This window comes from Fistularia commersonii, chromosome 16, assembly GCF_037954325.1.
Source record: "Fistularia commersonii isolate RoL2024-O1a breed Wild chromosome 16, RoL_Fcom_v1.0, whole genome shotgun sequence".
Classification (NCBI taxonomy): domain Eukaryota; kingdom Metazoa; phylum Chordata; class Actinopteri; order Syngnathiformes; family Fistulariidae; genus Fistularia; species Fistularia commersonii.
This window is the reverse complement of record NC_141299.1, coordinates 6,685,263-6,700,233: the sequence shown is the minus strand read 5'-3', so window position 1 is coordinate 6,700,233 and position 14,971 is coordinate 6,685,263. Positions and strand designations below refer to the sequence as shown.

At 37.2% G+C, this 14,971-nt stretch overlaps 1 protein-coding gene across 2 annotated transcripts in view; it reads left to right on the top strand.

Moving 5' to 3' along the window:
• Nucleotides 1–14,971, top strand: part of ddr2a (discoidin domain receptor tyrosine kinase 2a) — a 31,192-nt gene continuing 16,221 nt past the window's right edge. For both annotated transcript variants that reach the window (XM_086162550.1, XM_086162548.1), the window contains exons 1-2: nucleotides 1–159; nucleotides 13,951–14,062. In XM_086162550.1, coding sequence (XP_086018676.1) covers nucleotides 13,972–14,062 — 91 coding nt within the window. In that variant the 5' untranslated portion in view covers nucleotides 1–159; nucleotides 13,951–13,971. The remainder of the gene's footprint in view (nucleotides 160–13,950; nucleotides 14,063–14,971) is intronic.

Here is a 14,971-nt window from a genome sequence, read left to right as displayed (position 1 = left end):
GGGTCCGAGTGAAGGCGACAGACGCAAGGAGGGAGAGATAGAGCGAAAGAGAGAGGGAGAGAGAGAAGGGTACGGAGTGAGATATCCAGCCGTCTGACTCTCACTGGACTAATCTAAAACCAACTGAACAAATGCTCTGAAAGAAAAAAAAAACATTGAGTAAGTCATCATTTTATATTCACTATCTCTCATCTTATTTCTTTGCACTTTTATGTTTTGGATTGGCTGAAGAAGTAGGATTTTCATCCCAGAGGGCTATCATAATCTCTTCGAGGACCTGGAACTTGTTCTTGAATAATGTTATTGTGGGATTTTTGTAGTTGCATGTACCTTTTGTGTTGGTGGCTAATGTTTGCATGGAGGACAGCACAGCAGAACAATTCTGTGCCAGGGTCAACATTTGCTGCAACTCCTGAAGAATCAAATTCAAACAATTACATAGTGTTTGGCTTTTTGCTTTCTGCTCTCAGTTTGATGGGGATTCGGTCTAGTTTCCTTTTTCTAGATATCACCAAAACTCTGAAGTGTCTTTGAATTCAAATATCGATCTTTGATGAAATTTAATGTTTTAGGACAGTTATGAAAAAGGGCTGACTTTTTACTCAGTGCCCAACAGAATTGACTATTCTTTTTTTTCCAATCAGGACGTGTACTGTAAAAGCGATTTCCTCTACTTTGGTGAAAATACTACTACATCAAGCTCACACGCATTTTTCCTTGACTTATTGTGGCAGTTGTTTGGAAAAGTTTAACCATGGAAAATTGACTCATTGGCCACATCAGTTCACTTGGAGTTTACCCTGATCAGTTGGACAATTGAGTCATTGGCACATATTAAAAAAAAAACAAAGAAACTTTTGATCCCTTGAGTACTTGCAATTTACAGTCACGTAGGCGGTGTATGTTCCTTCATGTTATGTAGGTGTTACATAGATGCTTTGTAGGTACTCTTATGGGGTATGTGGGTGATAAATGAGCACACAGTGGACATTTTTCCATCAGTACCACAGTTACTTGGAAGTTCAGCTCTACACGCACGGTTTTCTTAAGAGTTGGAATCTACAAGGTAACTGGCACAAAGGAGACCTGGGACTGATCACTAGTGTTACTGTTTTGGAGCGCAGATAAGGTCATTCTGGCAGGCTGTTTGTTTTTCTATTTGACGATAGTAAGGCAAACAGATTTGGTTGGATTTTCTTTGTTTAAATTCTTTTCCAAATATAATACTGAAGATGGCAGAAATCCTAATGAGTATTGTCTTGGAGAATATTGAGGATTATGTAAGACAATTAGTCATTGAATTTGGAAACATCATGATTACTTGCAGGCCTCCTCGGACTCACTGACCCTCCTTGAGTGTTTCCTGGATGCTGAACTGGCATCTTCTTTCTTCAGATTCAGTTCATATAACATCAGCGCTGGCCAAAGCTTTCAGAATACTTTGTTCAACTGAATGTAGAAATACTATGGACTTGCTGTGAAGGTTGCTTAGGTATATATACAGAGGTGTAATACACAAAATCCATTATCCACATTAAGGAAAATGTAACTATTATGGAGATAGGGATAAATATGTGTGAGAACATTTTTATGTTTTAATTCACTGATATGGATCAATTTAGAGTAAATCGATATCTATTCATAGATATTATATATATCATGTATAATATATATAAAATTATGAGTCATTAAGTTTTCCTATGACTCATTGAAATAATGTATGAAATAATATAAAACAAATATATTTAATCAACACTATAAATTAATTATAGGTGATGTACACAGAAAGACTCATTATTTCTTCTTTCTCTTAGCCCGGAAAACACATTTTGACTGCAACATACGCTCAAATGAAGTTTACAAAACTATCACAACTACTTATACTAGCAGTAACAATCACCCTATTCATGGATTAAAACATCAAATATACAGCATGCATGTAAAATAATGAATGAATATGGAGGAAATTATGCATTTTGTTTCAGGATTCTTTTGTGGCCATATTAATTTAGATTTTAGCTTTAGCCTTTTATCTTAATTTTTTATATGTATATATAAATATAGATATGTCGATGTATACTGTAGTGATTACTTCTTGGTCTCAGTTTGTTCATCTTATCTTCAGATTGAGTTTCTAAAAGTCCCTAAAAATGTAGGTATGGCTTTATCAGGGTAATGCAGTTTAAGGCAGCATCCCGATAATAAATCCTACTTTCTTGAAGAGCGTATGTTTACTTTTGATTGAATCTGTTTGACAGAGGTGTTGATTTATTTTACGTTCATTCTACAGCGTGTAATTTGTGGTGCCAATAAAGTGTACTGGGGTATACTGACAGGTCTCTTGGGTTTTGTATCACATTCACAAGTGTCAGAAGTCTGGGAAAAATAAATGGCTTAAATTTTGCAAATCTTTTTTTTTATTCTTCTCGTTTCATGATGACAGATGTTTACGTTGAGGCTGAATGCAAAAGAAAAACCAAGACATAGCACTTGGAGTCAGGAATGTAGTTTGTGTTTTCTTTCATCACTTCTTTCAGGCTCTTATTTTGGCCATCAGTTCTCATTTGTCAGGTACTTTCTTTGCGTTTGTGTCACATTCTGGAATGGTTGAAACTACAGGAGTAAAAGCGGATAAAGAGAGTAAAGAATAAAAAAAGAAACAACAAAAAAAAAACCCACATGAAAAAAAATCTGGATTCTGATCATCACAGATTGACAGTTTGAGGCAGCATAAGACTATCTGGGCGTGGATTTTTCCTTGAAGGTCTATGTGGTGTATGCTGGCAGGGCAAGCCATATAATTAGGAAGCCATCTTTATCTCGGTTAATAAGTTCGTTGTCAGAGCAGAATGGAAGAGTTATTGCTCATGACAGTGAAATCTATGAAATGTCTGTGGTTGATGTCAAAGGAGAGAGGGTACAAGTTTTACATTTAGAATTTTATATTAGTCCAGACAGCTGGAAAAGAAAGAAAACGAGAAAAAGTTCAATGGGGATTTGATCTTGGGCCATTACTGTATTATCTGGCACAGTTTTATATCTGATTTTTAAGTAGCCTCCATGTACATACTAGTGCTCATATATAGGGTAAAACACACATGCAAGTTGTTTGCAAAGGCATCTAAGAGATCCCTTAGAGGAACCACATTAGGATCACTCTATATTTCTCAAATGTCATTTCAATTAGTAGCCCTTCCCTCCCAAGGCTGACTGACATCCTCACATACAGACACTAATCACACACCACAGCAAAGACTATAATTTCAATCCCACATTCAAAACACTGGACTGGAGGCACTCAGCGCTTACTTAGCTTAGCTGTAACTCTACGCTGACGTTGTTTGATTGAAAGTATTTTCAAATCAATGCTTATGGCAAAAGAGAACCAGCTGTGCACGCTCCTGCTGAGGTGCATGCTGTAATTTGGTTTAAATAACAGTATTGCACATGACTCTCCACCCCACATGCGCATGAACTGCGACCCTGCCCAGAACGAGCAGCCCACTCATCACCTAGCATTTGATGTGGATATGATTACATTTTGCCCAAAAAAGAAAGAAAAAAAAAACCTCTGCATTCATCTCCCTTATATTTCGGGATTAGATACAGACTGCAAACCCTAAGGTGATGTCATTCTGTTGATAATCTGTTGATGGATCTTTCAGTTTATTCCATTTGATTTCTTTTGTTGAGTTATTATCAAATGAATAGTCACATATTGCTGAGATCTACTTAACAGAGAAGCTGTTCAGTTGTAAGTTCTTTTGAGGGATTGACAAAAGGAACAAAGACTGCACAGACTGAGAGAGGAGGGAGAACCTTTCCTTTGCATTGGCATGCAGTTTTTATGTTTCTTTGTCTCTCCTCATTTGAAAGCTTTTGGAACTGGAAGACTGAAAGTAATACTTCCACATTAGGAGATCCTTGTGATACTCTGAACTGGGTATAAATGACAGCCTGGGCAACGAATGAGACGTTGCCCTGAATGTATCGTGCTGTTAAGTCAACATCAGGCTTTATATAGTGTGCTGTATTTTTTTCTATTGTTTTGAAATGATTTTACTTTGAATATGATGGAGACTGGAATTATATGCCATTTGTATGGTGGTTACGGTAAATAGTTCATGTTTAAGGACAACAATGGTGCTACTTCAAACATTCAATCCAAAAAACTCTGGAAACTTAGGAACATTCTTCCCTTAAAGTTTGAATTTCATCAAGTTGTTTGGTAATAACTATTTGCGATAAAATTCAAAACACTTTTTTGGGGGACTAATGCACAAGTACCCTAAGCTGTATTCTTTCGATGGGCCAGTCCACTCAAAAAAGTATGAAGCTGAACTGTTGCTTTAAGAGAGGAGAAAAGAGCGCCATGGACAGAGATGCTGTTTTTCCTATCTGACAGTGGCGTTGGATGACTGGATATTCAATCAAACATCCTCGGCTCTTCTCCTTACATAACAAACACAAGTCTTTCATGACCTTTTTCCACTGAATATTTTTTAGATAAAATACTGTGCAGAATCTGTCATTGAGCATTTGCTGGTGAAGTACAGCCTCCCTGGCAGCATGTTACTTTCTTCTCCCTTGTGGGTCCTAATCCTCAGATGGCAGCCTTTATGAGCACCTGGATGTTGGTTTGAAAAGTTCATATCCTCTGGTGACTGTATGTTCCAGGTGTCATTATATGGGAGGTTTGCTCCTGTTTCACGGTGTCAAAACAAAGTTGCAGTCAGTATCTATCTTTTCATCGCTGTAGCCACATGAATGGTGAAGACAGAGCTCTACTGTCCTCTGAGATTCTGCTCTGTGGTCAGAACTTTGACCTTTGGTACATGAAAAAATTTTGACACAAGACTGAAAAAGGACAATATGTAAAAAGGTTCCCAAAACGCACGGAGAGAGCCGTCAATAGGTGAGGCAGTACGCAACTTATCCAGACAATGACATATTGTTTAAGTTTGAAGTTAGTTCTTCCAGTAAAGAAAATGTAATTTTATTGGAATAGTGTGTTGAAAATTAATATGTTTCCAGTTTTTCTCATGGATTTTATCCACCGTGTGTTTACATGACTACTCTTGGGTCTGATTAGGAAACATAATTCAGATTTCATGCATTCCCATAAAAAAAATATGTGTGACGCTCTTTTACTGCCTGAAGGGAGAAACAAGAGAATATAATAGAAACCACATGTGGATGGTTAAGGTGCAAAGCATATGGATGCACCATACAGCAGTCGGGCTCGCACTAGTAGTGCACATTAACCCACTGTACTGCCTATATACTGTATGCAGGCTCTAGCTATAAGGTGCCAGATTAAGCTCAAAGCTGAGACACTATAGAAACCTATCTAAATTATGTACCTAATATAATATAACTTTTACTTTTGTTTCATCAACCGCAATGTTTTAAGCTGCTCATTCTCTGAAAATCAGTATGTTTAAAAATTCTACAATGCTTCGCAGAATAACAGAAAAAAGAAGAAAACACATAAATACAACTTAAAACTACATTTTTTGCAATATACACTGTTACCAAAATCTTTTTACACATTCCTGCTGTGAAAGAAAAGTAATTATGTGCCATAGCTTATCATCACTGCAATAGCAAATTGGTTTCGAACCTCAAGAAAATGTTATCATGAAAATGTATATAATTAATATGTTCGTATTCATTGGTATGTTTATCGTTCCAGACGTTTAAAAATTAAATTCAATGTCAGGCCAGAGTTGTAGGTGCAATGATGGATTGAAGTATATTTAGTGGGGTAAATAAATCTTAGATACTTTTTCATTACATGGTTTTATTGATGATTATAAAACCAGCATCATAGTTAATAACCAGTAGTTTATGATCGCATCAGGGTGAAAGAGACAGAATCTTACTGATTCAACTGTTCTTCCAGCAACAAGAGTTGAATCAAATTATAGCTTCTTTTTATCATAGAAAAATACTGATGAAACTCATTACCAGTTCATCTTTCCGCACTGATGCAAGCTGCTACAATACATCCTCATCTAGAATGATTAGAATTTTTCTCTCCCTCATGGATCACTTGTATATTATAAAAGTGTAATAATGATGTAGAATGATTGAATTTTATTTATGTTGCATCGTGACTGTGTGTCCTTGTATCATTGGCCTAAAGCTGCTCAACACTTTCTCTTGAGTGGCTGTTGAAGTATTGATCAGTGCCCAAGGCCTCCACTGGGTCATTCACTATGGCCAAGACTTATGTAAAGCCCGGAGTGTTTACCCTGCTGCGTGTGTTTGTGTGGCTGTGGAAGTGAGACAGAGCCCGGGATAGAGCCAGGGAACAGGGCCAGAAAGACCTGTGTGTTGACTTTACAGGCTTTCCCAGGATCGAGTGCCTCGAGGTGTACTAATGGTTCTGTGTGTACTGGGCCCGTTGCTCTGAAGAAAATCAGATTATTTACACATACGAGAAAGCCTGGGAAAACAAAATAAAAACTGTCCAGCTAACAGTGAGCCAGCTCTAGCTGAGTCCTTGAGTCTGTTTTCAAGCTCCTGAGGTTGTAAGATGAGTAACCCGTGAGGTGAATGCCAGGTGTCCTGATATTCATCACACTGGAATGCTTTCTTATTATATTTGCAATGACTTTGACATATTATTAAAAAGTCATCTTTGCCACAAAGTTAATTTATCCTTCTAATTCTTCAGTAAAGGTATACACTTTCTTGCGTGTCCTCTGCGGGCTTGTGAGGGGAGTATCTGTCCTTCACCACTTCCTTAACTTGCTATGAGGGACCTGATATTTATGGAGAAGACAGTTTGTTTTTGGTTGTTTTTTCCACCAGGAGAACAAATTCAAGTGAAATAGTTGCTCTTTTAAGGAACATTCTGCTCCAAAGTGGTACAATAAACTCTGTACCTTTGGGATTATAAAAACCTTTTGGAATAATAAAAAGAAAAAAAACAACTCCAGTCAGAGTTGATTTAAGGTTCTTCATTACTCCGTGTCCATTCTGACTTCTGCTGTGACCGAGGAGATCATATCAATGACTACATCTGCAGACATTTTGTAATCTAAGAGAGGAGCTGCCGTGCCATAACTCCCAGTGCTACAGTAATTTGCCAACACATTCAGGAACATTCAACATTTGTTGTGCTGCTGTTATATTCTTTCACTGGTTAGAGTGTGACCGGATGAGTAGAATTATCTTGAAAATCTGGAAGACAAACTGATAGAGGAAGTCCATAAAATATTGCACCTCTATTGTTAAAATGTTAAAATGTGCAAACTACCAACACTCTTTTACTCAGTTTTTTGAAATCGGTGTATTCAGCTTTTTAAAATATCTGATCCTTGAATATGAAAACACAGCTGCTAGCGAGATGTCGTAGTGTTGTCACAGAAATACCGGAGGAAAGAAACAGCTTGTGTCTAAGCTAAAGATTCCGCCTCTGTACTGCTGATGTATCTGCTACACAGATGAAACGTTTTACAACATTCCAGGCTTTATTTCGATCTATCTTTAGGTCTCATTGCATCTTCTTGGCTCAGATAATCTCTGACCACAGCTCATTTAAACCAGCTCCAAGTCTTTTATTCTTGACTGAGACTTAGCTGTTGTTCTTTGAGTCTGTCTGATTGCAAATGTGGTCAGTATGCTCGGGGCTACACCATAAACTGACCGATAATGACCTTTTTGAGTAATATGAAATTGTGTCCGACTGTGAGCAGTGATTATTGTCTTCATTTCTGTCTGAGTATGAAGTAATAAAAAGTAAAAAGTACATCCTTTTAACAATTAATAGCATTTTAATTCATTTTTGAGGTCTTTTTTGATATAGGACTAGCTGCTGGTTGCCATTCAGTAGACGGCACTTTTGTTCATTTGGTTTGTTCGTTTACAAACTGGAAATATATAGGAAAGAATACGAATTTGCCTTCAGACCATAATTTCTAGAGTTGGCCGTTTACACACAGTTCAAACATACAAAAGCCCATTTTAGTCGTCCAACATTTCAGAGGAAAACTAATTGAGCTTCATTTTTCAGCTGGATTTTAACTCACTGGTTCACACTGGTCCGTTGGCAAGAAGATATGAAAACCCAGATAAGAAGATCATTTTTCCACAGTGTTCAGGCCAAGCCTATTGTTGGATCTTTTTATTGTATAACCAAATTATATGTTTTTGGAGTTAAATGATATATTAGTGTTTTTTTCTTTCCGTATCAGGATCGCTATTAGAGCCGTCCATAACTTTGGACTATTTTTCCTGGGGTCCACCACACAAACAGCAATATACACTTATTCACATGATAGCCACAAAAACTCAAAAGGACCAAATGGAAGTGAAACACAATCCTCTCAACAGACCAAATTCAGGAATTCATCACAAAATTCAATTTCCTCTATACTTGCCACCCTAAAAAACATACTAGTATATTTACTCACTTTGCTATTTACATTTTCTAATACTTTTTAGGCCAGTATGGATCTCAAGATGTGTTGACTTTGAGTGACTATATGACACTGAAGTAGTTTCTTAATGGATTGAGGAAGATCTCCAGTTTCTTAGGTTTGATAAATAATTGAGGCACCGTCTCAGATCATGAGGAAAATGCATCATTACATTGTTAATAACACGTGAAGCAAAGAAATGTGTTTCTCAAATGGCAGCAGTAATGGAAAACAGGCTGCAATAATCACTCAGATTAGATTTCACTGCAGAATATATATTTGAAATGTCCTCAACCTTTAACATGTGCAGGTGAAAAATACACCACGATCTCCACATTATTGCAGAAATAACATTAATGTATAATTAATAGGAAATGAATGAGAGGGCACATTTACTGCACAATTACTTCCACTTGGCATTCCTTAAACACCTGTGATAATACCCGCATACTTTAACCTCAGGTTTTAAAGGAGCAGTTGGACTGGATTGTTTTTGAAGTAAATTATCTGAACTCTTATCACTGATTATAAGTAGGTAAAATATGGTTTCAATTGGAGATTCCCTTTTTTCTGTATTTTATTCAAAATAATTTGGGGTCTGCTCATAATGCATCGCCACTTGATTTATAAAGACAAGTCTGTGTCAAATAAAACAAAAGAAGTAAAACTCATTTTTACTCCCCTACATGTTTTTATCTTGGATTTGTGATTGATTCTGAAAGTGTTGCAAAGTGACAGTGGACCTGACTGAGGTCTATTTTTGTAAATTTGACCCTGGAGTGTGTTGTGTTTTGGTAGAGATGATCCTGATTGTTCACTTCTCTATTTGAAAGATAAGAGTTCTGGGACACTTAACAGACATGATAAATGCTGATAAAGATCACCAAATTATTCACAATCAAAGATTGTGCTGTTATGAATCAAACTCGCCAAAATATATTTTTTATTCTAGAGATCTAGAATAAAAAATGTATCGTACTTTGTGTTTTGAAAATCAATAGAACTCATCAGTTGATGTTTACAGGTCGATAGCAGTGCTGTTTAACAGAGCGCTTTATCTCAATGAAGTCTCCCACCCAGGCCTCACAATGGGCTTTGTGTCAAAACATATTGACACTTTGACTTCTTCAGATGTAAACCTGGAGTAATATTGATAATATATATATATGCTAAGATTTTTATACAGGATTCCATTTTCGGATCAAATAATCCCACCGCAACGCTTATTGAGAGGCTCTCAGACACAGGAAGGGAAGACATTGCTATGATTATAGGTAATAGTTCCATACATGCAGACACATTTGAAATGAACAATAATCACATTTCAAGTGAGTCTATGAACATTTGTTGGGATTTGCCAGCCAAGATGAAATCCTTCTTCTTAACTTATTATTAGAATTATTATTAAAATTAAAATGGTATGTATTTTAGAAATATATAGATATTATTTATTATTAATATATTTATAAGTGTATTTTACAAATACAGTTCCAATCTGTAAGAAGATTTACATGAGGGAGTGTTAAATCAATCTGAAATCTCTCAAGGCCCGTACTATAACTTATGTTAGTCAAACCATAAAACACACTGTGTTTTCCTGCAGTCTGTTACAAGCAGAAGACGGTGTCTGTTTCCAAATCATTGTCTGTCCCCTGTTTTAAAAGCCTGAAATCTGCATGTCTGCCCCTTTCACTTTGCATTTGTCTCACTTCCAGTTTCCATTTCTTGCCTTTCCCCCACTTTGTACCTGTTTACATTGGACGGCTTGCATTGGTTCATGAATTAGCAGCCTGCTGAAAAACACTCCCCCCAAAACTGAACCAAAAGAGCCCCTTGGATGAGAGGCAGAACGTCCTTGAGAAGTTAACCAAGTCTCTTGGCCACAGTAATATTTATCAACCAGAGCCGCGGCTGAGATGATTGAAAATCTTCTTGGTCATAATGGTTACAGATGAAAGCAGACTTCAGCCTTCACGCCACAGGTTGTTGCTGAATAAAGTGCTTTATTAGTTATATGAACTGAACATATCCGTCTATCTTGTGTTCATTTGGTATAAAGTCTGTGTTTAGAGAGTGATATTGGCAGTAGCTTTATAATGTAATACATCCCTTCTACTTGCAAGAAATTATAAATGGCTTTTGACGAGTATACTGTTAATTTAAGAGGGAAGAGTGGTGAGAAAGTTGGATGTATGGAATGATATATAGATGCCCCGGGTATGATTGTGCGCTGTGCTCTGATGCAAAGGTAGGGAAGGTGATGTGACCCAGATCTCCTGCCATTTTTCCTTCTCCATTTCTATGTGCTTTGAGAGTATGCACTGCTGACGGATTTGCACAGCTGGCCCTGGTAACGCGACTCAAAACCCCACTTCTGTTTTAACCTGACTGCTCGTGTTTTCAGCTCAGAGATATCAGTAATTCTCTAAGTTAGGGCGACTGTTTTATTTTTATGATGGTAAAAGAAACTAAAAAAGTAATGAACTGTCATGAATAGTGACCACACCAAGACCTAAATAAATGAAAGACCACAGACATGTATGGCATCATGAATATATAGTAATTTCTATTTCACATGAAATAGGCTTGACCAAAAAACATGATGAATACCTCTCAGTATTCTTCCACCGGACCAGAAAAAACTGTCTGAAAAGAACATTGGAATAAATCATATATATATATATATATATATATATATAATCCTCATGAAGGGAGGATTTATTGTAGTGTGTTAAGTAGCATGACTTTTACCTAGATGTGCCTAAACCACTGGCAAGCGTGCGTATTCTTAAAGTAGAATGTTAATCCTTCTGATGACTTGGCAGAGCTTTAAAAAGCCCTTTTCTTTGTTTTGGTACGATTCTTTCTATAAATGTTTGTGTCTTTAAAAGAAAAATAAAGGGGGGGATTACAACCTTGGAAACTTACTTTTGAAACTGAGATAGGACATGAATAAATGTTTCCTGCTGGGTTTCTGTGCTGCTGACTGATCGGAAGTACCGAGTCCTGGAATAGTAGATAGTCATCTCATCCAGGTGCTGATAATTCAGCTGGGTCCAACGGAAGCAACAACAACACCACTCATGCAAAGAAAATTTATTTCCAAATTTATTTACAACCGACAACACTGTTCCTGATGTGAAAGCTGCATTGAACTTGATTTTATTGGCCATTGATATGATAATAAGAAATGTCATGTTCCAAAACCAAGAAAATAGTTTTTTTGAATTTTGTTTTTATACCGGCCAGTTTTGTGTGGCGGCCTGAGTCTTGACTCGATATATATTAATGCAACACATCCATTCGCCTCAGTGTTTATCTTCTACTTTTAGGATTTCCATTATGGTCTAAGTGTTCTAATAATTATACAGACATCCCACTGTCGACCAAACTTACTGAGACCAATGAAGTGATCCCCCCCCATACCTGGCCCTGGCACACTGCCATCACCGCAATATGTTTGACATTTGCAGTAAATGGGCTAAAACATGCAAACAAACCTATACGGTCCTTTGAGAGACTCCAAAGTAGAACTAAAGGGCAATTCTCTTGCCAGATACGGCACAGACAGCCTTTACAGAAATGCTATCTGGCACTTGGTAAACACTTTTTTTACTTTCAAATACACACAGACCATCAGCTGTTTGTGTTTCATTAGCTTGGAAAAGCCAAGCAGGGGGAAGCACAGCGAAGGAGTCTCACTAGGAAGTGGCTGTAACTTGAAGCTGCAGAAATGGAAGCAAGAAAAGCAATGAGATTATGTGTGAAGATACAATGAAAGAGGCAAGTTAGTTGGTAATTGGTTCAATAAAATTCAGCAGGTGGACCTTTGATGCTGATCATGCATACAGATAGTTTTAATCCAGGATTTTTTTTTTTAATCTGGCTCGCAATGGCCTTTAATTAAAAGGTATTGTCAAGTAAAGTATTTATGCACATTGTGTTTTGGAGAGACAAACCAAATTGGCTAGGGTTATAGTTTACTTTATCTTATTTTTAGTTTTGCTAATTGTATTTATTATGCATTTGTAGCAAAAATGTCAAATGTCAAATATATGTCCTTTGACATCAGGTATGCTTGAAAAAAGACCACTGGGAGGTGACGGCTGCTGAGGGTGGGGGATTTGGGCAACATTTCAAAATCAACATTTATTTCCTAAATAGAGTGAATATGTGAACCTGTCATTTGTAAAGTGAAAGACAGATGTGTATTTGGACTAACTAAGGTTATCAGGAGTTTAAGAAAGTTACTAAGATTGGATGCAGTCTGATGAATGCAAAACAAAATTATTGAGAATGTACAGAATAAAGGAAAGGAGACATTATAGTCCAGTACATCAGAATGGAGCAGTGTCTGAATGGAATCCTGCACAGCAGAAGGCAGTGCATCTTTGTTATTCCACTGGTAAAATGCCATGGTGATGTTGACTTTGGACTGTGATGAAGACCAGGAAATGTCTGATAGACACACACACACACACACACACACACACACACACACACACACACACACACACACACACGGATGTCTCTGCTAAAATCCCTGCAGTGCTCTGGTAGTTTTGTGTCAAGAGGGTTTAGATAACCCTGACACTTGTGTTATCTTTTATTATGTGCCTTGGAATACGACTACAAAGCCCATCACTACTTCATCACAAAGTTTCTTTAATTTTTTTCACTAAGAAGCATCACAAAGCATCAGAAGATGAATATGTTAGTTTTGGACTTTTCTTATTTGCCTGAAGGTGAGATGAAATGACACTAATTTCTTCCCTCTTGCATAAGAAGGGATTTACATGTAGTGAACAGTTAAAATTCCGTAAGTTATGTAACAGTTGTGAAACAGCCTCAGTATGAATTGTGACCAGATAATGGCAATTTTGTTGTTTTAGTGAGGGGAAAATTACACCTTCAGGCAATTTGTTCTGGGAAGCACTTTACCATCTGCCCTTATTAGTTTGTCCCTGGTCAGTCTAAATTTTGCACTAAAGCGATAAAAGGAATAAGGACAGAAACTTCTTGAGACCAGTGGTCAGTTGGAGGAGGCATTTTGTCGCTTTGCCACTTTAGCTGAAGTCATGTCTGTGACTCAGTGGCTAAATGTATCACCCTATTCTACCACTGTCATTTTCCCCTTCATTCATTCATCATTTGTTACCACAATTACCGTGGATTATGTAAAAATGTAAAATAAAGAGCAAGCTGCATTTCTATTCACATACGATCCCGAGTTTCTTTCTTTTGTGAGTTATACTCAACATAGTCAGACTTTGACAGGCTTTTTCTTATAGAGGGACAAAGCACAATATTAAATAAATTTCTGCTCCTAGGTAGCAGTTATTGTTTCACTTGATGACTGAAATCAAATGTGCTCCCAATGTCACTTCTCTTACACATCCAAACAAATGTGTCTCCCATGAATTAAATGTTTTATACTGACCTACTTCTTCCTTCCTGAAGCCCTAAGGTGAAACATCTCAGAGAGGCTTGAGTAACCTGTTATTTCAATTATGTTTTCCAGGTTGGAAACCTGTCTATACACATGTTTGGGATGAAGCACCCTTGGGATATTTACTTCTTCCTGCTCATCCTCCTTTACTTGTTAGGAGCCATCACATCCCAGGTCAACCCAGGTCTGTGTCACTATAACACAACTGCCAACATTACTGCAAAATGTTTTGGTTTTTCTTTCTTTCTCAGTGAGGTTTTTATTCAACTCTCAGAGTCCAGTGACCTCATATTCAAGAGCTTGCCAAAATGACTTGAGAGTTCAAATAGTGTTTTGGAGTTCTGAGCCAGACTTCAAATGATTCAGATTTTGGATAAGTGCTGCTTTGTGGGGACCGTGCGGTCCCCTCTCTCGGATCTGGCCGCTTTGATCCCGTCTTGCACGCCTTTCTCCAGCTGTCCCTTCACTGTACGCATGTTTTTTTGGATTTCAGTGAAATAAGTCAACATTTGGTACACAGAGACAAAGTCGAATAGGAACCAAATAGAAGTTTTTGGTTATTGTTGAAATTGTAGAAATACAGCAGATATTTGCCAGTAAAAATCCAAATCTGGTAGCCCATAGGAAATCCATCATCTGGCTTTTTTTCATTGTCAAGTGTATTATGACTGACATGTACTCAAAAGTGAGTAGCTATTAATGATAGTGTTGTCAGAAAAGGTTGGAGTATATAGGTCACAGTGACCTCACTTGCCCAGCACTATTTGAAAAGGAAAAACAACAGTGGAAAAAAAAATGCGTGATCACTTCCACATCCTCCTGCCTTACTCCACCCCCATCCCATCTTGAAATAATGCTTTTAAGCATGACATTTCACGGTGCCATAAAAATGTAGGTTCAATTTCATACTGAAAAAGTGTGAACATAACAATAAAGATGATTTAATCCTCGGTGGAAGTTTTAACTGTCCCAAATAAGAATGTTTTCCTGAAGCTCCACTATTACACTTTTCTGCACACACACATATGCAGCCATTTACATCCAACACATAAAACACTCTGAATTGTGGATTAGTCTGTTCATTCTATATTTG